General features: G+C 36.6%; 2 protein-coding genes across 9 annotated transcripts in view; one reads left to right on the plus strand and one right to left on the minus strand.

Annotated features, from left to right (window-relative positions):
• The window catches only part of MCPH1 (microcephalin 1), a 139,708-nt gene that overhangs the window by 61,625 nt on the left and 50,749 nt on the right, over window positions 1–27,334 (plus strand). The window lies entirely within an intron of this gene.
• The window catches only part of ANGPT2 (angiopoietin 2), a 49,272-nt gene that overhangs the window by 6,391 nt on the left and 15,547 nt on the right, over window positions 1–27,334 (minus strand). The window contains exons 2-7 of one of the 2 annotated variants that reach the window (XM_075498055.1): window positions 16,304–16,459; window positions 14,059–14,180; window positions 12,034–12,266; window positions 9,593–9,723; window positions 1,291–1,392; window positions 750–916 (exon numbers count right to left, since the gene is read on the minus strand). In XM_075498055.1, the coding sequence (XP_075354170.1) occupies window positions 750–916; window positions 1,291–1,392; window positions 9,593–9,723; window positions 12,034–12,266; window positions 14,059–14,180; window positions 16,304–16,459 (911 nt within the window). The remainder of the gene's footprint in view (window positions 1–749; window positions 917–1,290; window positions 1,393–9,592; window positions 9,724–12,033; window positions 12,267–14,058; window positions 14,181–16,303; window positions 16,460–27,334) is intronic. The other variant, XM_075498056.1, reaches the window with a different exon arrangement.

Below are 27,334 nucleotides of genomic sequence, written 5' to 3' on the forward strand. Positions count from 1 at the left end.
TATTTATTTAAAATGTATGTTATTTCCTATTTTAACCAAATACGTAAGAAGAAATTGTGAAGCTTTACATTTTACAGAACGATGGGAGCATAAGTAATAGGTCCATTAAAATCTGATGTTTTAATTGACAAGTTTGTAGGGGGTGAGACTGGACAGTTGCTATTAGCTTCATTTTCACAGGTAGAAGCGTTATTCTTTGAGAATCCAAGCCAGTGGGTCACGGAAGGAGAAGGTAGCATTACCTCAGTGTGCTCTTCATGATGACAGAACAGCTCCTACTAGCCACTGACTTAAGTGGAAAATCTTGCAGTACTGTTCATCTTATTCATCCACCTTCCAGAAATGTATTTATTGCCTGGATTCAGGATTTGATAGCAACTGCAGACAGGTTCCTACTGCCCTGGATATTGTGCACCGCCATCCGCTATACTGGCAAGTGTACCATACCATACCATACCATACCATACCATACCATACCATACTATACCTACCATACCGTCTCTTCATCTTTGTGCATCTTGTGTGTTACACTCACCCAGTGTGCACTAGCAAAATATACATTGTCTCCATTGGGAAAAAAAATATTATTAAGACTGTTTAAAGCAATAGGTGAAAAATGGAGCAAACATTATTTTCTGAGTGAATTGGAAAAAATGTCATAATTTGTATTAAATAATGTCATGCATCTACACATTTTAGAATGATTATTATCGGATCTTTTTTAATTCAGATCTGGTTTTTCTGCTTACCTGTATTTTAGTTCTTCACTTGCTAGAGAGAAGTGGTCATACAATGAATACGCCTCATTTCCTTCCCAGTCTTTCAGGTGTATTTTAAGAACATAACGCTTCTGATTAGTCAGTTGAGAAACAAACTCATTTCCCAGCCAGTACTCCCCAGCAGGATCACCAAATCCCTGTAATTCAAGTTGTATATTTAAATAGCTTTGTTTTGTTTTTTCTTTGAGTTTGAAATGATCACTTTATCAGTTTTTAAGTTCAATAGTTTTCAATCTGTCAACTAAGAATTTTACTGTGTCTGTGATGGTTATAGATCTGTAATATTTCAAAAAGTTAATTTCAGCAAAGACAATCTCAGGAATCTGAAGTAGTGAATTAATATTACTTAGTAGATTTGGAGCAGTTTCTACTATTGCCACGAGAAACACAAATATAAATAGACAACTTCTAAAACCTGCTGACATTCTAAGGATGCTATTAATATAACTTTATTACATCAGATTTCAGGTAATAATTAACTAATATTAAGGCTTCAGAAAACATTGTTTACCATCTTGTACTCTTTCCATGTCCGGTGAAAGTCCACACTGCCATCTTCACGTCTCTGAATAACAGTCCAACCTCCTCCACCAGTTTCCATGTCACAGTAGGCCTACCAGAGTAAGCATGTAACAGCATAAGTGCATGCAGTCATGAGAAAAAAATGCAAAGCATGTACTTTGCATAATTCTATATAGTGGCATGTTTTAAAGTGTTCAAGTGCAAAATGTGTATTAACCTAAAAATGCTGGTTTTCATAGCTTTCATCAGTTGTGGTTGTCCACAAATAAATGTGATTCCTCAGTATATATCACACTTAACAGAATACAATTGACACCTTAAAAATAGCTGATAGCTCATGTTAAAAGAAGAAAAAAATGAATGTAGCTTCTGATTCTGTATTTCCCTTTTGCACTGATATTTTTGTGAGTTTCCTGATGAAATATTTCTCCTGAAAGATGTTTTCATTTCTCCAGCTTTTTTGTGAGAGATCCATTCAAATTTCCCATGGTTTGTCAGAGTTAAATTCAGGCAGTGAGCAATCCGAAATATGTTTTTATATCCACTGTCATTGTCCAATACCTTTGCAGATGGTCTGACACCAAAATTAAATCTAGGTGTAGAACTATTATTATCTGAAAGTTAAATCTTGAAGCCATGTTGTTATATATACAGACTGCAATGAATATCTTATGTTCTAGAACAAAAAAGTAATGACTATAAGATGTTTCAAAATATTCATAAATCATCTTTGATTTTACCAAGTTATTGCTAAACATTTGAAAGGATTGACACGTAACAGGCAGTTCACTGAACTCAGTTTTAGAATACCCAGTAAATGCATCCTGGCGCAGTAAAATTCAAGTTTATAGGTGACTGGTTTAGTCAATCTCCTTCTAGATTAAAATAGAAAGTGACTGAGTTAAATAGAATTCTGGTGTATGTTCACTGCAGTGTCAGAGATAAAAAGTATTATTGGGGGTGCTAATATACTGGGGAGATGGTGATGGAAAAAATCTTTTGAAAATTTAGAGGGAATTTTGGAGTGATGTTTGGGAGACATAGGGGATAAATTAACAAGAAAATCTTGTGAATATGTGAATATTTAGGACCATTTTTCTTGAGAAAAGATTTAAAATTGTTGCATCTAATTCTGCTTTCCTGAAACTAGCCAAACTTAAATGTACATTTGTGAAGTCAGCGGAGCTAAGCTGGTGTAAAACAGTATAATGGAAGTCAAACTGAAATCAGTATCTATTTAAATTGCATGTTAGTACCGATACTAATTTTAAGAAAAAACTTAAATTTCTTGTACAAATATTCCTGTTTGGAGAGTTCACAGTTAATGCTCTAGGCACTCTCATTTGGAATTTTAAATTTTTTTTTTACCACTTTCTGCCAAGATATTGAAGTTCTGAGTCGTCTTCAGAATTATTTCACATCTTCGTGAAGATTTCACATCTTCATGAAGTTATAGTTTGAGTATTAAATTACATTAACTTCTAATCTGTATTCTAGATCTTTCATCAATTAAGTGAAGTTGCATCTTCCCATGTACAGTAGTGGAGCCAAGATTTGGCTCTTACACTTTGATATGATATTTCATCTGTACAGATTAATTAAAAAAAACCCAAACCACACACATCTAGACCTGAGCATTTCGTTATGAATTTGGTTGTTTCCTTCTTTGTTTAAAAAAATCTCTTAGTGGTCTTCCTTCTTACCTACCTAATCACTGCTGCTTGTCACAGCGTGCCTATAAATGCCCCAAATCATGACTGAATGACACTGAAGCTGTATGTCTTTTTCATCCTCCTCTATGCGAGATTGTCTTATCAGTGTTAGCAGTTAGCAGATTTGAGTTCTTTGAACTGTTAGATATCCTTGAAATTAATTGAAAAAGTATGACTTCAGAGAAGCCAGAGTTTCCTTCTGTCCTATGGCAGTGTTTTGTGTCTTTTTAGGAAGTCAAGTGTGCTCCTTACTAAGTTTTCGATATAGTTGGCTCTTTTAGGGTATGCATGTATTTCTGTGTATTGTATGTATGTTAGACACACACACATACATATTTATATAAATCAAGCAGGGTATTTACAATGCAAGCAGTAGCATATACACTGTTCAAAGGCATCAGACTTTTGAAGGGACAGCAAGCCCTTAGAGCTGCATATATTAAACATGTTAGTGTTTCAATAGGCTGTAACACATTGGAAATCCAAAGAAGATACTGTATTTTAAGGTTGTATCTAGAGTCTTTGTTCAACGTCAGAGAATCGTGAGACATTCAAGTGGAGATTTTTAGGAAAGATAAAAGAAAGAAGAAAAAGAGTTGGATTCGGGATTACTTGTTAAAGTATGTCATGTGAACAGAATTTAATTGAAAGCAGCAACTTTAATTTGTGCTGCTCTATGCAATTCCTTGCACCTCAAAGCCTGTTTTGTGTTTGTTTTTACTAACCTCTGTATTTAATGACTGGTAAAGATATAATCATAGTATATAAATTAAGTGTAGTAAAAATACTTTTTTATTATTTTTATAAATAAAAGGCTGAAGATAAGGTATTGTAAAAGATGACCAATCTGTTTTAGAAAGCTAACTCACATGATGTGTAATGTATACGTGAATATTAATTTCCACAGGAGGCTATGAAGGGGGATACTAGGGATAGGCTAAAGCAAATGCAGATACTTTTTATTAAGCATCTCTACAAATTAAAATGCTGATTTAACAGTGGTCAAGTATCGTTGATTGTAGAGAAAGTTGTTGACTCTGAAGCTTCACCCCACTGAAAGGACAGTATAAGCAGCCAGACTGAGAATAGAACTGTTTCACCCTTCTCTGAAACACATAGTTTTTAACTACTTAGAGAGAGAGGCTGGGTATTAATTTACATGGGCCACTGGTCCAGTCTAATATTGCTATTGTAGACATTAATTGATGTTTTTGAATGTTACATACAATTTCCTTGAGGTCTATCATCTAAATTTCAATTCAGCTGGAATGATTACTTTGAAGATATAAATGCCTTAAAATAGCACTTTATTTAGTTCTAATGAGATTAAAATATTCTCAAACAGTGAATGACTGTGAATGTCTTACATAAAATATTCCTGTTATAGCCAGTATTCATTTTGTATGTGAATGCTAAGACAACTAGCTTTTATAGACACTATAGACTTTTTAGGATAAATGCTGGGGTACTGCAAATTTGTTCCCAAAGGGAGAAGCAATTTAGTAGGAACTGAAACCCATAATAAGAAATTGAAGAAGAGATGTCCATAAAAATCTCGTGTAGATTTTTCTTACAGTAACGATTTTATAAATTTTATGTAAATTTGGGAGTATAATTTTTCCACACCAAAAAATTTGGTGTCAGGCATCTGTAAGTGCTTCTAAAAGATGCCAGTTTATGGCCTTGGAAAGGCAAATCTTTTTCTTTCTTGGGTGGAAGTGTGGCACAGGCAAAGGGAATGTACTGGTTCCATCATCTCCTTCTAGTTTCATAGTAACTGTTTTAAAAGATAAGATTATTGTTGTTTGAGATTTCAGTGTATAGCTTCTAACTTCTGTACTTCATGGTTGTATACTTGCTCCTTGAACTAGCTAAAAAGTGAAAATTCTTTTTACCAGCTATTAAGTAAGCATCATACCGTAAAACATTTTGCTTTCAAATGTTTTTGCTTGACTGACAATCCAGAAGCCTACCTTTCAAGCCCTCACATGTGCAGCTTTGCTCATGAAATCATTCCTTTTCTTTCCAGATCATTTCCCTAGAAATCAATTCTCTGACTAAACAAGATGAAAATACTTACTGTAAAGCTAGAAACTCCAAATTTACATACACACTTGATTTTTAATTTGGGAAAGAATAAAGTCAATGAAGAAAAATGGCAGTAAAGATTACAGAAAGAAAATTAATGAAATAAGTTGATCTATTTTTATTACTTTTTACTAAAAATACTTAAGTGAATGATGTACATTCACAAGTAATTTTAGGGATGGAGATAGGCTATTCAGTAAAATGAAGATTAAGGAAAGGATTTGCTTGGTTTAAAACAACACAATAAATTGCTGTGTCAGTCTACAGAGGGAACAATTTCTTCATGATGTATGTGAAAGATGAGGGGATAGGAAGCATTTATTTGAACTATAGCTTCTTTTTTAAAAAAATCTTCATTCTCCACTAAAATGATATGCATATGATGCTTTCTCTAACACCGATTACTAGAATAGAACCCTTCTGACCTTTCAGCCTAGCCTAGGTTTTATATTCAAAAGGAAGAAATGTAACATTTCATAAAACTAGTAAAAATAGATACCAAGATTTGGCAGGCAGCAGGAGTCTTCAAACAGATGCCAAAAAGAATAAAGAGATTAGCCTCTCAAATTACAACAAATTGGCAGGGAGAATATTTGATTTATCTTGTGAACTGCTTCAGTACTTACAGTTCCAGCAGCTGTAGCGCTGTGAGAGCTAAGGTCAGCTGTTCATCTTTTTCACCTTCAGCTAACGATCAACACTGTATTTTTGAAAATGCTGTAAGGTACATGTAACTAAAAGTAGTCCCTTTTCCAAAGATTATAAGCACCTAAGCTGTGAGCAGTCAATTTGATGTCTTCACTGTCTAGGAATTTGACTTTTGGAGCAAGTAATTTTTCTTCTTTTTTCTTGTATGTTAGGATATTCGGGGTATAAGTGTTTTCAAACGTACTTTCTGAATGGTAAGGCTCGGTCTGAGTTATCAGGATGAAGATCCACTACAATTTTTCTACCGAGGCAAGTGCGGTTGCCACGTCTGTGCAGTCTCCCTTTGCATCACTTTTGGCTGTTGGCTGAACACTTTTGAGTCATGATGCTCAATGATTTTGTATTCTGCTATCTCTAGCTCCTAGAGGTGCAACTAGATAACAATTGCGGTCCTAGTTTCCTTGTTCTGGAAAAAGTAACTACACGCATGGTTTATAATGTAATTTAACTGAATACCAGTTACCAGTGAAAAAGACAGATGATGAGACTTCTAAAATTCACAAAAAAAACCCTCATCTGACCTCTTGCTGTATTGGAGAAGCTACACATACGCTCTTTTTTAATGCTTGGGGTTGAAAACAATTTGTATATGTGTATTTTAGATGTAAGGTCCATGGCATGGGCTCCTTTTGAAATGACTAGCTAGTTGTCTGGATGATCACTTTTAAGGAAAGTTATGCAAAACCATTTTTGTTGGTAAATTCAAACTGGCCCAAATCACTTTCTGCAAGAAAGTTTTGGTTAAAAAGGCCTTGGCTTGGAATGCGTGTCGGTTCTGGGATGAAAATTCAGCTCAACGGGGGTGGAAATGGGGAAGAGCTTAGCCACTGCTTCAGCCGCTATTTTAAGATTTGGGGTAAGATGTTGGTAACAGTTGTGGTAGCGGTTGAGCTAATATATTAGGATCAGCCAGACTCAAACTATTCTGCCTGGTTAAGACCAAAAGGTTAATTGGTTCAGGTAACTGCTGTAAACATGAAGCTATTGACTTTTCATGGGTTTGCCTCTGCCATTTTTCCTTGTGTCAGCAGTCTTTTGCTGTTTTTCCTCAGTGTTTTTAAAAGGACTTTGCTTTTGTCCTGGTGCAGAACAGGAAAGCTTGAAAGCTTGAAAATATTAACGGAATGAAATAATTGTTTTCCTCTCAGCTCTTGTATGCAATTCTTTAGTTTTGGATTATGATGGGAGACAAATTAGTAAAGTGGGATCAGTTACAGATTACACAGAAGTTGTTTATAAGCCTGTTCGGAGGTCAGAAGGTGTTACAAGAGGAAAGGACGAAAACATAAACAGCAGTGCAGCACTTTTGGCAAATAAAAAAGGTCATTCTGTTTCCTGGTCCGAGTGGCCATCCACATCATAAACAGTTGAAAACGGTGTAACGTGTCGATTATCCCTAAACCTTCACTTCCCTTGACAACTCCTCTTATGTATTTGTATTTGTATAAAAAATCTGCATCAGATTAAAACTTTTTAGTCTCTTATTTTTCATGTCATACAGTAAGTAAAACCTTCACTGTCTTTTTAAGTGTCTTTTTCATTCTATCTGAAGTGGGCAGAATAAGATTAAAATTCTTTAATATTATTAAATGAATTACTAATTTAATTACATTATTACATTTTAACTACTTTATTTAACCTAGTCAATTACCAAAATGGGTATTTTTGTTAAGTGTTTTAAGCCTCCATGTTCAAATGTAAAGCATTTAATATTTTACAGTCTAGGAAATTTGCGATTGTACTTTTGTTTCAGGGATAGAATATTTTGGTAGGTTTTAGTTTTGTAGAAATGTGCATTGCTCTAGCTTCTCAGATCATATAAATTACCTAAACATTTATGGCTTTGAAAATGCAGTGTTAAAGTTTATGACAGAAATTTTCATTCTGTAATATGGCATGCACTTGTTTCTGCTTTTAGAAAATATGCATGCTCTGTGTGTTATATTTGATAGTAAAATTAAAACCAAAGGTAAAAACTTGAGACAAGTAATATTAAGACAGTCAAGGTATGTAACCCTTCCTGAGATGTCTAACAAAGACTGCTGCAATCTATTACTTTAGAGATGTAGTAGCTTGCATCTCCTTTACCATTTAAAATTGTGATTCTAGATATCTATGCTATTTAAATATCATTCTGTTTCATGTGTAATGAAACACTTTATTTAATCTTATGTAACTAATTTTCTTGTGAAACAGATGTATTGAATATAGACTAGACTATTCCAAAGGAAAACTCTTGTTTCCTTTGGAAAACCTTTTTTTTTTTTTTTTTCCCCAAGAGAAGCAGACTGCAGATATCATCATTTCTCTGGATGATATCTGCAAAAATTGCAGGGTTTATGTATTGTATTTTATAGATCTTACCAAAACAAATTGCTTATTTCCTTTAGTTGAGAGCTTTGTAAGGGTAAAGATCACAGTCTGGCTTGGGCTAGATGAAGTTCTGGCACTTCAAGGACTAGTCATTGGTGAACTTAATTTCTAAACCTTTGCTATCAAAACTTGGGAAAAAGAAATGCTTTCTCTGTCAGAGTTTTATAAGTGCTTTTCCACATGAGCCCTCATTTTTCTCTGCTTTTGTACATTTTCTGTAAGGTTTTTTTCCCAAGTATTTCTGATATAATAAAGTAGAGCCTTAGGAATTCCATAAAATACTTCCTTTTTTGTAAGGAAATGTCTACAGTATCAAACTGTAGAGTAAAAACATTAGAAAATTATTTAGTGTTTGTCTAAGAATTATATTAAGCATTTTTGTTTATATTCAAATGTCCCTTAGCCTCCTAAGCCTGCTGTGTCTGAAAAGTTGGAAACAAATGTTCATCATTTGAGCCCCACTCCTCAGAATGCTCACTGCAGTTTTTGGTTCTTTAACCTCACAATCTACCAGGGACTTTTCTCCCTTTCAGATTTTATTGATTGTTTCAACTGAATTATACTATCTGAAGCTTTATCATTTTATTTACTTCAGTAGATGGAGCATCTCTGTCAGGCATCCAGTGTTTCATCCACTGAGTGCCATTTGTAGCTCAAGGTCTCTTCTATAGAGGTATGGTGTATTGCTTTAACTGAAATTGATATTGAAGTTCGTTTCAGTTAAACACATAGGGGAAAAAATATCCATAGAGGAATTTAAATTGATCTAGTGAAACCACTGCAAACTCTCCCCTTTTAGTTAAATCAAAGCAGTATTTTCCAGGAAAGTCCTCTCTGTTACCCAGTGTCAGTTGTGCTGATCTAATTGCTAATCTAATTGTTACACAAATGCCCTTAAAACTCTGCGTAACAAAGAACTGGAACCCATACATGAGTCCAGTACTAGTAGATTGCTCACATGAGTACACATCCATGAGTATTCTTCCATGCCCCTGATTTTACCTCCTTTTGCCACTTGAAGGGACTTGGGCATATGAAAGGAACTAAGAACTTGGGGGAGACAGGAGATTGCTGATCATGCAGAGCAATTGTGTTGGAGTTAGAGATTTTATAAAGAAATTACAGTACTATATTGTTTTAATTGCATTAATTATGTGGAAACAAAGAATGAAATTCTGGCATGCTGAAGTGAAAAACAAAATGCTCATTCATTTCAACTGAGCCAAGATTTCACCTGAAGGACTTTCTTCTTCCTGTGAGATACTCAGATCTGCAAGTGATGAAATGGTCATAAAAAACCATGGTAAGTAATAAACTTCACTATTAACTAGCCTTTAAAATAGCATATTTACCAGATCAAATAACTTTTAACACACAGTATGCCTAGGTAGTACTTTATAGCCATCCCACCTTCTGTTCTTGTGCAGTGTTTGGAACTGTTAAAGTGTAGATTCCACTGGTGGTCAGTCCAGACTTGAAAGCTTCAGCACAGTCTTTGAAGCTGATTTGCTCCTCTTTAGCTATGAAGTTGTTCTTAGCTGCTAAAAATACAACAGAAATTGAAGGCATTAAGAGGAGATGAATAAAAGTTACTAAGAAGCAATTAATGATGTAATCAGCTTAAAGCTTTGCAGTTCCGAAAAATAAGCCTGGTCCAGAAAGAAATGACAGATCAAGGTATTAATTATGTGTGTTGTTACTTTATATTATTTAGACATGTTATTCTGATATGAGCATGGTTCTTTGATATGTTGAAAAGTGATGACACTTAGTAATATTGAATAATAAAACTTAGGGTATAGCATCTCATTCAGTTGAACAGTTTCTGCTTCCATTCATTGCCTTTGCTGGACTCTTACATGCATTACGACCTCTACATGCATTAACTACTATTAAAAACATATCTAACCAGCAACTCATTATGTTAATAATGACCTTTGGCCTGTACTCTAAAATTGGGAAATCTAACACGAGTTATTAATCTTTTATAATACAGCTGACTGGAATAACTACTCTTACAAAGTTTTAGCTAGGTTTTTTGTGTCTGTGATGAGCAGGAACAACTTTGTATGTACCAAGCTGAAGCTTGGTAGCTCAGCCCAACCCACTAAGGAAACATTCCTTCTGGAATTCATTTCTGTAAAAAATACATTTTAATATGCCTAAGCCACCTTGTTTTACAGAACAATCTAAGGCTCATCTTTTTGTTCAGTTCTTTATTAACTATGGAGGTTGGAATTTCCTGGCATTTTGCCTGCTGACTGATATTTCATATTTGACCATTTTGGGGTTGGTTCTGTGTATTTTCCCTTTTAATTTAATCTAACAAGCACAGCCAGTTAGTACAAAGTTTTAGGTGCCATAAAAATATATGCTTATATTACAGTTGCTTATTGTGTTCTTTTTACCTTGCTTATTCGTTATTTACCAGTTTACATGCTTTGCCTTAAATATAAAAATAACACGTTCAGTGTTTTAATTGCTTTTCCACACTCTATTGTTTGTATACTGTCTTAGAAGCTTTCCCTGCTAATTTTGTCTTTTTGGCAAACATTCATTATTTTTTCCACTCTGGGTTTAACAGTGTCGTAGCCAACATGACTTTGACTTGTTTACTTATTTGTGCAGTAGCATAGCAGATAACATCAGCAGGAACATGTACAGCCTTGGTAATGGTATTTAAGGGGATAGTGTCAGTTATTAAAACAAAAAACTTGGGATTTACTTTGTTTAGAAAAACCTACAACATCATTATTATTTAGGGCGCTACTGAAAGCAAGAACTTCTGAACACCCTTCTCCTTTTTTGTGATCCAATTTACAGTAGTGTAGCATAGTCTATCTAGACTGTCTTTTAACTTGTAATGAATGACAACTATTTTAAAATTTTCCTAGTATTTAATTTTAAATCCTTTTTTAGAGGTTCTATATGCTTGTGTATTTCCAGCCCTGAGAACTTTACAGGCAAAAATGCCACATTCTTTACTCTTTTATATAGAACAGGTATACCTTCTTAATTTGTCAAAGTTCTGTATCAGACATGAAATTCAAGGTAAGGAATTTGTTCATTTGTTTAAATCCTGTTTAAGCTTCAGCTTATGATTTGTGTGGGTTTTTTATGGAGCATGTGAATCTGCATAAATTTGGAAGCTATGCTCAGTGGCTATGATTTGTTGCAGGGCTGTCAGGCATTTAGGGGTGAGGTTACTGCCTATAAAATTTGCTAGGCTGAGGGATTTTTAGGATTAATAGGGAAGCTTCAGTGAAAGAGTGGAGGACTTTTGGGACTACCTGCTGCCCTGGGCTGGTGCTTTCTGTTGTTTGGGGCATACATAGGTGCTAAGGACTGGGCCAGTGCTGCTTCCTTTGCCTTTAATAGCCACTATAATTTGTTCTTTCTCTGATCAACGCTATGTGCATAGAGCAATGAGAAGTGGCAGAAGCAACCTTAGTGAGCCATGAAGAAAAGCTACAGGCCTACATCATGCAGTCTAACCTAGATATATGGTCAAGGGAGTGTGTATTGCCAGATGAATGAATGCCACGTGAGATGAATGATATTTGGCATCTCTGTATTTTGTTGAACCACTGGAGAAGTGGGCAGGCAAACCAATATAAACCACAGAAGATGAGCAAAATGTTGAAAAGAAACCACCTAAATGTTGTGGTTGTTCCCCTCCCCTGCCCCTAAAAAATAAGTTAGTTAACTCAGATGCAGAATTTAAGGAAAAAAATATATACTTTTTGAGAAGCCGAAGTGTGGGGAAACAGGTTGTAAGACTTTATAGGTAATAATGTACACAAATTAGGGAATGTCACTCAAATGATATAAACATGTCTGCTTTTACTTACAGTTTGGTGTAGATATCATAGTAAGCAAGTTATGAACAGTCTCCATCAGATCATGTTGCTGTTTTTGCAGAACTGAGTTGTTTACTGTAGCTGTAACTAACTGTTTTTCTAGTTCTTCTATAATAGAATTCTGTCTGGCTACTAGGACTTGAAGCTGATCTTTTTCATCTTTTATTGACTTCAGCTGAAGTGTGTGCTTGTCTTCCATCTCAAGAACTCTTTTTTCTAGAAAGCTAAATAAAAGATTACAGTTAGACTCCTCAGAAACAATTTTGAGCTGATGTGGAGAATCAAGGCTGTTGCAGAAGTTTTTCTGCATAAGTACTCAACTTCATTCTGTGATGCCATGCATGCAGTAGAAAGCTAATGAAAGCTGAGTTTAGTTTGATATATATGCTTTAATTATTATATAATTAATTAGTACATTAATAAACAACATTATAGTCTGTATCACAGGCTTTTAAGTGTAACAATTGGGTGTTTGATAATTCAACACTATGAAAGGAAAGATATAGTTTGGTCCTGAAAAAAGGATAGCAGTGCTAGAAGTACAGGGAGGATAAAATGGATGTAGACCCAAAGTAATCATTACTTATGAATATGAAGCGTCTTGAATACCATTCTCTCAGAGTTGAGGCATAATAGTGAAGGATTTCATGTTTTTATCCATTAAAAGATGAAACTCATTCAAAGATGATTCTAGGAACTTTTCAAATGTCCCGTGTCATAATAAAATATATTCTTAACAGAAATGAATGTTATGGCATTAAGACAGAGAAACCTGCAATTAGTTTCTTGAAGATGTGTTACCCATCTCCAGTTCTGGAGCTGGTGTGCGTAGGTGACCGGCTGGAAAATTATTTCATTAGTAAATGTTCTGATGCAGACTCAGAGAAAGCTGATGTTAAAAGATGCATGGCCAGAAGGGAGAAGTTCACCTAAAATCCATTACTGTTATTGAAAAAAATCCTGAACCTTTTAATTATGGTTCAAGCAGATTAAGTCGATATCAGATTGTCTTTTGTTAGGTGAGAAACAATGCTTTTGTGTTTACGTGGGTTTTACAAGACTAGTCTAAAGTCTGCTGAGTTCAACACAAAAAAGGTGACATTTTAAAAGTCAGTATTTACTTTGCTTTCCATTTGATAAGGATGCTTGTTTTTATTAAGCTGGTAGATAAAACCTTTAGGTAGCATATATAAATGTAGCAGTGTAGTGAACAAAAATGTCAAAACATGTCTCCTGGGTTTTTTTTAGCTAATTCTTTTAAAATAAAAAGCGCTTTGCACATATGGTTCTCATTGAAAAACATGGCTTTGAAGGAGAAAACTTACTGTTATTGCTGCTTTTAGATTTCTCTGTAAACTATTTATTGCCAAAAGTAAAATAAGACCCTGGTGATATGAAAATGAAACTAGCTGAAAAAAGGTATGAGCCTTTGGACAAAAGAAAGTTGTCCAAATGTTCTGTACTCATTTCTGAGTACAGAAATGGACAGGAGTAATAATTGATTATTGGTCTGAATTTCAAAAGATTGACTAGTAAGGAACATTGAATATGAGTAGTATCTGACTTTTCTGATCAGATTAGAAAAAAATTGTGGCAATGATCTGATTGTGTTTTAGGACAGCTGCGTACTACATGGAAATAAAATTTTAGAGATGTGGTTGCACTGGGTTAGTTTGAGTCAGCTACATAATCCATAACTTCACCTGGATAAGTCTAAAGAAGAATATGAATTGGCTACAACTGAAGTACTGAGAAGTATTTCCGTTTTAACCTTAAGTTCCTCATATAAAGGAGAACTTTTGATAGTGAAGAATCATATATAAACAGAACATAAGAAGAATAAACCTGCATGATTCTTTAGGCCTTAAATAATATATGACCTTTGTAATGAGCATAGCTGGGTGTGGGGAGCTTCTGTATAAGGCCTTATTTTCCTACTTGAGTACGTTTGTTTCTAAAACCATTAGAAAGGCACTTCAGGGAATAGCATTTGATTGGGTTGATAAGCAAACTTACCTGTTTTTTTCTTGTAATTTAGTTATCTCGTTGGTTTGATCTGAAATCTGTCTTTCTAGTTTGTTTGTTGAAAGAGAGTGTTCCAAAAGCTGAAGTTCAAGTCTGGTTGTCTGGTTTAATACCTAAATAAAATTTATAAAAATATTTGAAAATCAAATACCTCTTTTAAATAGACTGTAATTTCTTTATGTTGTGAAATCATGCAAATCTCTACTTAAACCTATAATTAAAAAAATATTTTTGAACACTTAATTTGGGCACAAATGTTCATAGAATGAAGAATACACAGAGTTGCACTAATTTGGTTGTTACACTACTGTGTATCATTGGGAATATTTCAGTAGTATGCTACGTTTCTGATCAATGGCTGAGAGTTACTGTGTACTTTAGTTTTGCTGTCATACTTTCCCCTCTGTTACGATATTCTTATTTCATTACTGGAACTATTATGGTTGTTGTTCAGAGAATAATTTAAGATGAGTTGTTTTCTCAATCTGGTGTAGAAAGAAACTATTTTGCGTATCTCTCACTGGTTGAAATCTTGGCCCAGTCCTGAAATCACTAGGTAGTTCCCTTTTAGCTATTTTCCTTAATTCCAAATTATATTTTAAAGTATCATGTGACCACACTTCTGTCAACTCATTCCTTGCATCTTAATGTTACCTTTTCTATATATATTGTTTACTGTCTAAATTTATTTGCATCTTTAAATGAAGAAATGCAGATATTAGGAAACATGAAAGATACTTCTTGGTTTGTATCGGATTGCATTACTTGAGGCATGTTTTCTAGAAATATTTTCTCATTGTTTTAGAACAGCTTTTTTTAATTCAGCAGAATTTGGCTTTCGTTGGCAGGAAGAATTGATTACTCATGTCCTTCATGTTAAACAGTCATTCAGGACATGATTTCACACTTAAGTGTAATTGAAAACTACTGCCAAAAGTAAGTGTCCTTGAGAGAGCAATTGTTTGGTTAATTTCCTTATGTTGCTAATTAAGCCCTTAACCCAGTCACCAGTAATTTCAAGCAGAGAAGTAAAGTTACAGTGATGATTTTCTTCCTCTAAGTAGAAAATAATTGAATAATTTCCATAAAGACATTACTGTGAATGAATAAATACATTCTCTCAACATGTGCAAAATACTGGGCTCCTGAATAATACAATTAGAAAGTTGAATTTGGCACGCCTGTGAGTTATGAACTCTCAGTTTATCAAAGAGTTCACAAAGGCTTGTTTGAGGTTAAAAAATGTAATTGAATCATTGGATTAATTATACAGCTAGTAAAATGTCTAACAAGGATTTGGGGTTTTGCATGCTATTTACATGATATAAAATCTTATGTGCTACATACTGTATTCATTCTTTCTTTTGGGAGTTATATATCTGAATTTTCCTACCATGTTAGCAAAACTACAAATACAAACCTTTCTACATGGATTGGACTTGTTCTTAGAACATATTAAAATCTGCATTCTACTTCACAGAATGTCTTGTAGTTAATGCTTTTCAATTAACATAATAATTAAAGCCATTACATTTTTTGTTTGAAATCATTTAGAGAATAATATGTACAGTAGGCAAGTTTACTTCTGTGTGAATATACTTTTCTAGTAGCCTCCTTCTAATTCCTTTTTTTGTGATTCATCTCTGGTTTATTTTTCCCTCTGATAAATAACAATACTACAGTGCATTGTGCTGGAAATGAACTGTTATCCCAGTTCTAGTATCTGTGAAAACATTCATTAAAAAGATGCATTTTTATTGATAAAACATTTTAAAAAATACCAAAAAAAATTAAATGTAAAAAAGCAATGAGCCTGGTAAGTGGAACAAAGGCAAAGTTTGAAGGAACTCTCCCTTAGGTAAGATCTGGTGGTGAGAGGTGAATACTACACAGAGATACACAACAAGGGTTGTATAGAAGCATACTAGTACCCAATTGATGCTTGGATATACTCTAGTATTTTTAAGTACATTATCTTTAAAGGTGAATGTAACAATTGTCTTGCTGGACATACTTCAAATCCTTCTGTAATGGAAGTCTTTCAAGTGACAACAGTGAGCTTGAGAGGGAACTATGTATCACCAAATACTAATGTTTCCTTAAGCTGGGTAGAGCTGTTGATTGTAACAATTGACTTCTACTTGTTGAACTGAATAGTGTAACACTAAATTGTGTTAAATGTATAGTTGTAGGTGCTTGGGACACAAGCATTTTTAGGTTGAAATTCATTACTTACTTGTGCTTCAACATCTGTTAATTTGCGGGTCTGTTCAGCTGTTTGATTTAGTAAGTTTGTGCCTATTTCAATCATTACTGCAGTCTGGTTCTGCACTGCAGTTTGCTGGATCTCTACCATTTCTTTCTTCATACTGTCTTGGATGTAATTCTCAAGCTACATGGGAAAGGAAAGAGAGAAGATAGTTGCATTCTTTAAATGTTGGGGGGGGGGGGTGTGGGGGGGGTGTGCAGTAAGTTTGCTGGCTGCCTTGCTAAACAAATTTGTTCCTTGTCTGTTATGCATTTATGTGAAGTTTCCCAATGTTAAGCTCTGTGAGAGGAAGGGCAAATATGACAAGGAATGTGTGGCCACCCATTTTCTAAAGGCAGGAACAGAGATTTGCAGGAGGTAGGTAGAAGGCGCAGCAGTGAGAACGCTCGCGGGCGCTTGGAAGCTTTTCTGCCTTAGTGCTCCCACCATTGTAACCATCAGAGGAGCTTCACCAGCTTTGGCAGCGATGGGAATTTTTTAGAAGACAAAAGCTTAGGAGTTTAGTCATCTTCCTGTATCTAGACTTAAATATTTTCAAAAGCATTTTTCATCACATGGCTAGAAGTCAGAGAAGAGGTCAGATGTCTTTTAACACTGTTATGTGCATGTTTTTATCAGAGAGAATTTCGAATAAAGACATGAAACAGTAGGAAAACCTATAAATACTTTAAATACTTAATACTTAGGAATGCAAAAACTGGTTTAAATACTTGATTGCAAAGTAATTTCTATGTCTACAATAATAAGGCTTTTTTTTGGTAGCCGTTTTATAAGAGAATACACTGCTTTCAAGGAAAGCAATGAGAAAATTAGTAGCAAGGAGAAAATTCAGTTAACCTTTCATGAAGTCTGTCTTTCCACATGCCTGGATCATCCAAAAGCAGTCTGATTTTTCTCCATGCTTCTTTAATATGATTTTCTCAATAACTTCGCAAATATTTCATATTTCTTTCATGAGTCATTGCTTATGTTTGAACTCTCTGTTAAAAATCCCGGCCACGTGATTTCTTTTTATTTCGTTGACTGGGGAAATTTCTAGAAATTTCTAGAATCAAACTTCTGCTGTACTCCAACATCGTTCTAGCAAGAGAACCATAATAATTTTTGAGCTTCATGCTGTACCTACAAAGAGGATGCTAGCTAGTAACAAATAGCTAGTGTCATAAAGCACAAATTATAAAACACCACCAATTCCTAATCTAAGGAAAATGGTAAAACAGGTTGATATCTTGATTTTTTTAAAACGTTATTTTGAGAATATTATCTTGATATGAATAATGGCTTGTAGTGAGGAGGAGCTTTGAACATTATTGTATGGCTATTTTCCATAGCAGTGAGGAAAAAGCAGCTTATGATTTAATATTCTACCAAACCACTGTTCAGATATAGCCATTCCACTTCTGACCAGCTAAAAATCAATTGCCAGATCTATCAGCTTGGAATGTTTCCCCCTTAAATATTACTTGAGCAAGGACTGGATGTTTTATTTCTGGCTTCACAGTTGTTTTGTAGAAGTGACAAATGAAGAAAATAGGGTGTAGTAAAAAGTTAAAATCTCTAAAGCTGGAAGTATATTCTTAGTTTGAATTAAGCATTATTTCTTTTTGTCCAGTGTGACCAAACTTTCAAAGCAGTATTTGTGTGTTCACTCCATTCTCCCCATGCAGCTGGTGAACTGCAATGCACAACAGAGATTTCAGATCTGGCACAAGCTTTGACCCACATCTGCTATACTGCTGCATAAGTGTACTTACTTCCCAGATGTACCACAAGGATTTTAAAGTAGCCTTTAGACAGTCTTTAGGTGTTCTTTGCTTAATAACCTTTTTGAATACTAAAAGTGAGCATACAATCAACCGGGTTTTGGCATGATAATTTAACATGGATATCTTCAATTGCCATCACACTCTGGCAATTAGAGTTCTTCCCTATTCACAGGATCAGTTCTTAAGTGTTACCGTTTGCTCCTGGATCTTCCTCATTTTCAAAAGCTTCCCCACCCAGGGACAAACCTAATTTGACCAAACATGTTGGAAATTTTTAAAACTTTAGTGATATCTTTTAGGTCAGCTGCTTCTTTTCTGTTGAAGTAAGATCGGTGGCTTTTAACTGTGTAGTAATGATAAGACATCTTTGGTCCTTGTTGATTAGGCTATGCGATGTCAGAGCATAGTGATCATTTAATTTAAAGCTTAATGAGAGATGGTATTTAGTGCACCATAGTCAAAGGAGATGTGCAAAATTCTGAAGGCTTCTGTGTAAATAAAAATAAGTAATGGTAAGACATCTTTGGTCCTTGCTGATTAGACTACGAGATGTTGGAGTATAGTGACAATTTAAATTAAAAAGCAGTGCAAGTTGATATTTAATTGCACCATAGTCCAAGGAGATGTGCAAAATTCTGAATGCTTTTATGTAGAGAAAAATAAGTAATTTTTCACTAAAGTTAGATGCTGCTCCACGAAGACCAAGAACAACAATTAGTATGTATCCCTCTGAAAAGGCTAGACATCTGGGGATTAAAGAATTTATATGAGTCCAAATTAACTTTAGCAACTGAAGCTGGAGAACTGGACATCATTATAGACAACTTGGAAAAGACCTTTGCTCAAATGCACCTCTGTTAAAAGAAAATTAAGGGAGATCTCCAGAATGCATTTTATTTGCCTCAGTACCACAGCCAAGTGGTACTGCCTTGTAAATACTACAAGTATTGTAATGCCTTTATAAAGATCAAGGATATGGCCTCGCCTGGCAGGCTCAATGCACATCTGCAGTTAGAAGGGACACTGGAAAAAAAGAAGGACATACAGAGAAAAAAATAAGTGAGACATCTCAGGTATCAGAGAGCTACCATATAAGAAAGCATTGACAAGATTGTGTCTTTTTTAATTTAGAAAAAAGGCCCACAAAAAAAAAGAAGGTAATTAATAGATGAACAAAGAAAGATTGATCAAGAGCTTTCATTCTTTCATAAAATAATTTTGGATATTAAACCTCATTCTTCAAGGTTGGTTCCTTGTTCACTAGAGAGAGATCAGAATGAGAATCTGAGCAAAATAATCTCTGCAAATAGGATTACAGAACTGCATGACTTCTTTGAAAATGTTATCACCGAGTTATTCCAAAACACACTACCAGAAAATGAGTTAATTCTGGGCTTAAAGGTAAAGTAAACATTTTATGGTAGGCTTAGACAATTGCCCAGTTAAAACACACAGCTGTCAGGTTGCTCTGATTACAGTACGCAAAACCTGTGATTACAATTTAAGGCATCTGGTGGTTCTGGTTGCCAGATTTTCATACCCCTTGTCACTGTGCTGCCAACCTCAGAAAGCAGTTTTGCTTGGACACACAGATCTGCATTTTCATAATTTATCTTATCTGAATATCTGTAAGTATAGGCCTATCTCCAAGTATCTAACCTCTTTCAAATAATATCTCTTTCATGCCATGTATTCTAAATCATTGAAGTATTCTCTTGACTCCAGTTTAACAGTTTGTCTTCACATCTGTTTTTCAACTTTAAAATATTAAATAAGTAACTTGGGGAATATAGTATTTGTGCTCACTTGAAAGCATGAAATAAGAACAACAAAAGGGGTTTATTTTAAGATTCAAAGCCAGTTTCATGATCTGGCTCATTTATTCTAATTTAGAGCAACATGAAGCATCAAAATTATATTGCCCTGTTAAGTGGCTTTGGAGCTTCTTGTGGTTTTTTTTTCCTAAAAATCCTACAAAGCATGATTACATAAATCCCTTCTGTTCTTTCCTTCATATTCAGTAATCCTCTCCCACTTTTGTGCATTCTCTGCTTGTACACATCATAAAATCTCTTTTCCTGACCTGAACCAAGAAATGCACTCATCCCTCTTTGCTTATATTCCCCTCTCTCTTCATCATACAATGCAAAACTGTAGAAAGTAGGACTTTTTACAACTACGGTTCATAATTTTTTTTAGTGGCAGGTGCTTACTTTCACCTTTCTTCAAAGATGAATAAAAGAATTACTTTCATCCAAAATGCCCATCATCTCCCACTGACCTTAGCGAGAGCAGAACATGTTCCCATTGCATACTCTCAGAAAGCAAGGCTCTTGGGTTTCCCTGAGAGGTGGGGGTGGAAGATCTTTTTCAATACAGGCTCCAGTTAAGGCAGCCGAGGCTGAGCTTTATTGACAACACTGAGGATTAGCAGCCATTTTGCAAGACTGCAGTTCTTTGTGGCACACTTTGTTGCAGAGTACTATTCGTCAGCTCCTGCCGAGGAGTCTCCTGCCTTCATAAGCAGTAGCACACTCCGAATTTCTGAATGGGGGAGAATGGCTTGAGGCATTTACAAGAGGGAAGGGCACAGGGATTAAATCCTTCAGTCCCCATCCATGAGTTCGGAAGCTTGGCAGTTTGGTTTGTACAGCATGTCTGTCTTCTCCAATATTTTTCCTCAAATTTGGAAGGTGCAGCAGGGATTATTTGCCAGATTTCTCCTTTGCCATATGGCTAGTTATGGGAAGATAATTTTTAATCTCTTTTTAATTGAATTAATAGCTGGCAGATAAGACTTGTGTTGATGTATGTTAACCTTGATTACGTGATGGTTATTTTGGACAAAGTAATTGTCGAAACCTAATAGCTGACTATTAGTGATGCATCTTCTTTCAGAAATTCTGCTTTTGAGGGAGTAAGTCAATTAATGAATCTTATCTTAAGGAAATTGCAGGGGAGAGGGAAAGAGATATTAATACATTCAGATTTGAAAGGAGGAGTAGATAGTTGATAGCATTTCAGTGATTCTTCGTGGGATTTTTTCATGAAACATTCTACTTTTTGTGTAAGACTGGCTGGCATGTATTCTTGAAGAAAGTAAATATAAAAATGAAAGCACAGATGGGAAAAAGAGTGTCTCTTAAAGTATGCTTAAATTGCAAAAACAGCCGGGAAAATTAAAAAAAAATTCACAATTAAGATTTGTAATATAGTTATGGTGATGCATTTTTAGAGAGACAAAATTCTCTGAGGTCATCAATTTGGGGCTGTCATGCTTTATTACTTCAAATGATATAAAATCATAAAATGTGATGAAAATACTTTAGCTAAGCTGCCAAAAGAACAAGGACAGATCAATCATATTGGAGCACATTCCAAAACATTGCTTTTATAGCCAAGATTGTCTTTTTTTAAGCAAGCTTTAAATTGGCAAGAAAGAAAAGACAACACGTAGAGTATGCATTAAAAGACATTTGTTTTCTAACCGCGGCACAGACAGTATTAATCCTTTATGAAGGGTTGCCAATACTTATTTAAATTAAGAGCCCTCCTGATTGCTATTCTATAGTTTGTGTCCATATTACAGAACAATTTTCCAAAGAATCAATAACTTATTTGTTAATTTTGTAGACACTTTAGCTTACCATTTTTCATTTAAAGTTATAAATGAGGTCTTGCTTTTGTTCTTTGCTGCCAAATGGTTAGTCTATACTAATTAAACAGTCATGTTCCTGGCAGCATTTATAGCTATATGAATACATACAACCCTTCTTTGCCAAATGCTACCCCACATAAATGGTATAAATAGTACTGGCTGCTAGTTTCATGTCATAGAATTTGTCAGTTATTGGAGCAGTCTTTCCAAATAAAGTTTGGTGATTTTCATAATGTTTATAATCCAGTTCTGTCAACTGTAACATTTCTTTTCAGAGAGAGGGGTAATGTTAATCATGAGTTTCTACATAGTACTGTGTCCCCTAGAAGAAGTAGGTAGATGGCTGGAGCTGCATGATCCTTTGTATCCACCCCTAAGATCATCAGAATCTATCAAGATCTTTTTTCCCTGAATCAAATATGGATTACTAGACTAAGCAATTTACCACTTTCAGGGAATTCATCTATAAGTTTGAGAAAATTCCAAAAGCACTGGTTTTAGGCTTTCTCACAACTTGTCTACTGAAATCTGAACATAATCTTTATTACAATAAAGCATCCATTCTAAAACTGTACCTGCTAGGAGAAATAACAAAGAGGTCAAAGTTTATCTGCAGTCATATCTCTATAGCCCTGTATTTAGATCAGGAGATTCATTGCATGAAAAATGTTATTAGCCCCATAAACTCAGCATCTGCTATGTGTGATACGCAGTATGAAGCTCAGCTGCATTTGTGTTGTCCGTTCTATCTAACAGCTGATTGCTGGCCAGATGGAGAGCTCGTACACTTCCATGCCCCAGCCATGTGTTCCTGCTCCCTTCCTTGCACCGGCTCTCACGTTTATTGTTGGACTTTTGACTAAGCCTGGAGGCACTAACCTAAAAGAAAACAACGAACAATTTCCTGTCAAGTTTGTGGACTGTGGATCTCTCCTAGATGTCAAAACTGTTACTAAGATAACTGTGGTTGTTGATAGTGTAGAAAAGTTATTTTAAGAAGTAACACAATTTAAAATTATATGCTAGAGTTGGAAATACAGACTTTGCCTAATATTCTCCTAAGGAAATCGGTGCATATGAGGGTCATTATCTTCCTCTGATTGCAGTGACAACTGATTGTTCTCCTGCCATTAATTTGAAGTTTTAGATCCTTCATATTCTTGGCAGCAGCGGTCTGATAAATATGGAATAATTTAACTAAAACTAGCTTTCTTCATATTTTCAAGGGGGGAAACCAAAGAATATGCATAAGGTTTCCATGAGAAACAGCTATTTCTATTCAGACCTTAATTGTGCTTAGTCATTAATTTACAGAATACTTCAAAAGAACTTGCAGAAGTATTGAACAGGTTGTATTACAACACATACTACATGCTTAGTCATCTAATGTAGATACAGAGAAAACTGCAGGGATAATCACAGAATCATAGAATCATTTAGGTTGGAAAAGACCTTTAAGATCATCAAGTCCAACTGTTAACCTAGCACTGCCAAGTCCACCACTACACCATGTCCCTAAGCACCACATCTACACATCTTTTAAATACCTCCAGGGATAGTGACTCAACCACTTCCCTGGGCAGCCTGTTCCAGTGCTTGACAACCCTTTCAGTGAAGAAATTTTTCCTAATATCCAATCCAAACCTCCCCTGGCACAATTTGAGTCCATTTTCTCTTGTCCTATGGCTTCTTACTTGGGAGAAGAGACTGACACCCACCTCGCTACAACCTCCTTTCAGGTAGTTGTAGAGAGCGATAAGGTCTCCCCTCAGCCTCCTTTTCTCCAGGCTAAACGACCCCAGTTCCCTCAGCCGCTCCTCATAAAACTTGTTCTCCAGACCCTTCACCAGTTTCATTGCCCTTCTCTGGACACGTTCCAGCACCTCAATGTCCCTCTTGTAGTGAGGGGCCCAAAACTGAACACAGCATTCGAGGTGCAGCCTCACCAGTGCCGAGTACAGGGGGACAATCACTTCCCTAGTCCTGCTGGCCACACTATTTCTGATACAAGCCAGGATGCTATTGGCCTTCTTGGCCACCTGGGCACACTGCTGGCTCATATTCATCCAGCTGTCGACCAACACACCCAGGTCCTTTTCTGCTGGGCAGTTTTCAAGCCACTCTTCCCCCAGCCTCTAGTGTTGCATGGGGTTCTTGTGACCCAAGTGCAGGACCCAACACTTGGCCTTGTTGAACCTCATACAATTGGCCTTGGCCTATCAATCCAGCCTGTCCAGATCCCTCTGTAGAGCCTTCCTACCCTCAAGAAGATCAACATTCCTACCCAGCTTGGTGTCACCTGCAAACTTACTGAGGGTGCACTTGATCCTCTCATCCAGATCATTGATAAAGATATTAAACAGAACTGGCCCCAATACTGAGCCCTGCGGAACACCACTTGTGACCAGCTGCCAACTGGAGTAAACTCCATTCACCACCACTCTTTGGGCCTGGCCATCCAGCCAGTTCTTTACCCAGCGAAGAGTACACCCATCCAAGCCATGAGCAGCCAGTTTCTCCAGAAGAATGCTGTGGGAAATGGTGTCAAAGGCTTCCCTAAAGTCTAGGTAGACAACATCCACAGCCTTCCCCTCATCCACTAAGCGGGTCACCTTGTCATAGAAGGAGATCAGGTTAGTCAAGCAGGACCTGCCTTCTATAAACCCATGCTGACTGGGCCTGATCACCTGGCTGTCCTGTACATGCCACGTGATGGCACTCAAGATGAGCTGCTCCATAACCTTCCCTGGCACCGAGGTCAGACTGACAGGCCTGTAGTTCCCCGGGTCCTCCTTCCAGCCCTTCTTGTAGATAGGTGTTACATTTGCTAACTTCCAGTCTACTGGGACCTCCCTGGTTAGCCAGGACTGCTGATAAAGGATTGAAAGTGGCTTGGTGAGCACTTCCACCAGCTCCCTCAGTACTCTTGGGTGGATCCCATCCAGCCCCATAGACTTGTGTGTGTCTAAGTGGTGTAGCAGGTCACTAACCATTTCCCCTTGGATTATGGGGACTTTGTTCTGCTCCCTGTCCCAGTCTTCCAGCTCAGGGGGCTGGGTACCTGGAGAACAACTGGTGTTACTGTTAAAGACTGAGGCAAAGAAGGCATTAAGTACCTCAGCCTTTTCCTCATCCTTTGTCACTATGTTTCGCCCCCAGTCCAATAAAGGATGGAGATTCTCCTTAGCCCTCCTTTTGTTGCTAATGTATTTATAGAAACATTTTTAATTGTCTTTTATGGCAGTAGCCAGATTAAGTTCTAGTTGGGCTTTGGCCCTTCTAATTTTCTCCTTGCATAAGGTCACGACATCCTTGTAGTCCTCCTGAGTTGCCTCCCCCTTCTTCCAAAGGTCATAAACTCTCCTTTTTTTCCTGAGTTCCAGCCAAAGCTCTGTTCAGTCAGGCCCCTCTTCTTCCCCGACAGCTCGTCTTTTGGCAGAAGGGGATGGCCTGCTCCTGCACCTTTAAGATTTCCTTCTTGAAGAACTTCCAGTCTTCCTGGACTCCTTTGCCCTTCAGGACTGCCTCCCAAGGCATTCTGTCAACCAGGCTCCTAAACAGGCCAAAGTCTGCCCTCCAGAAGTCCAAGGTAGCAGTTCTGCTGACCCCTCTCCTCACTTCTCAAGAATCGAAAACTATCATTTCATGATCGCTATGTCCAAGACGGCCTCCAGCCATCACAGCATCCACAAGTCCTTCTCTGTTCACAAACAAGAGGTCCAGCAGGGCATCTTCCCTAGTTGGCTCACTCACCAGCTGTGTCACACACTGCAGGAACTTCCTAGACTGTTTCCTCTGTGCTGTATTGTATTTCCAGCAGACATCTGGTAAGTTGAAGTCCCCCATGAGAACAAGGGCTAGTGACTGTGAGACTTCTCCCAGCTGCTTATAGAATATTTCATCTGCCTCTTTATCCTGGTTGCATGGTCTATAACAGACTCCCACCATGATATCTGCCTTGTTGGCCTTTCCCCTGATTCCTACCCATAAACACTCAACCCTATCATCACCATCATTAAGCTCTAGACAGTAAAAGCACTCCCTAACATACAGGGCTACCACACCACCTCTCCTTCCTTGCCTGTCCCTTCTGAAGAGTTTATAGCCATCCATTGCAGCACTCCAGCTGTGCGAGTCATCCCACCATGTGATGGCAACTATATCATAGTTTTCCTGCTGCACAATGGCTTCCAGCTCCTCCTGTTTGTTGCCCATGCTGCACTTCAGTTGGGCTATTGATCCCACCACCTTTTGGGGGGGATAAACCCTAATTCCTATGTGACCATTCTCAGGCGCTTCTGTGGTTTCTAACACATCCATAACCCTTGCATCTTTGCTGCCACATGGATCTCCATCCCCTACCTCCACTGAGATAGCAGACCAAAGGACCTTGCTAGCACACTGTCCCTCAAACATTAGCATGCTGCCCCCAGGCTTATCTCTACCAAGCCTGGTTGTATCCCTTTCCCCCTTCAAATCTAGTTTAAAGCTCTTTCAATGAGTCCTGCTAACTCCTGTGCATAGGTCCTTTTCCCCCTTTGAGACAGGTGTGCCCCATCTGTTGCCAGCAGGCCTGGTGTCATGTAGACTGACCCATGATCAAAAAACCCAAAATTCTGCCGGTGAGACCAGTCTCGGAGCCAGGTATTGATCTGCTGGCTCTTCCTGTTTCTTCCCTCATCATTCCCTGCAACTGGAAGGATAGAGAACAGTGCTTGTGCTGTCTGTAGTGACATATCTGTAGTGTTTTTCCTCTAATTTTTGTTTTGAATTTCCAAAAGTGGAGTAGATCCAGTTGAAAACCTAGCAACAGAAAATACAACATTTACAGCTAGGCATTTTTTAAATATGCATCGAAGCTACAGTGTTTGACATATAGTAAGCTGTGAAAAGCTTTTTGAGTTACCGTTCTTGCATCCCTACTAAAAATGTCCTATGCTTTATTCAAAACTTATCTTTGTGAATTTAAACCAAAGGAACTTAATCAGCCTTTCCAATACCTGTGGTCATCATCCTGACACTTTGTTCCCTAAGATGTTTAGTTTATACACACAAGTGAGCAAGATGGAAAATGAACTTAAGCATTCATAATCAATTTTGCTTAGTCCTAGTGACAGGGCAAAATAAGAAAACAGCTGATGAGTCTCATCAGTTCTTTTTCTGAATGCTTTTTCAGAGTACAGATGAGACCTTCCTACTTCTTATACTCCAGATGTCTTGAGTTATCTTTAACCCAGTAATGCTTGGTCTTAGTTGCCTGCCCTTGTTTCAGAGTGGCAGTGTTCTTTGGATTGTGGCCATGTCTGGTTTCTTCATGAGTCATCTGAAGTAGAATTTAGTCCATAATTTGAAACATTTTTTTCAAACTCTGTGCCAATATGCAACTGTCACATTGTCAAAGGTCATCCATACATGCCACAGAATGCTTAAATTTCTGATTTACATGTACATTTTTGTATATAATGACAGAAAATACATTTCTGTCAAAGACTATTTTGACCGACATTACTTTCAATTAAAATACTAAATATATAAACTGTTTATCTGTGGTATAATTGAAGTCTGCATACTAGG

Source organism: Mycteria americana, chromosome 3, assembly GCF_035582795.1.
Source record: "Mycteria americana isolate JAX WOST 10 ecotype Jacksonville Zoo and Gardens chromosome 3, USCA_MyAme_1.0, whole genome shotgun sequence".
NCBI lineage: Eukaryota > Metazoa > Chordata > Aves > Ciconiiformes > Ciconiidae > Mycteria > Mycteria americana.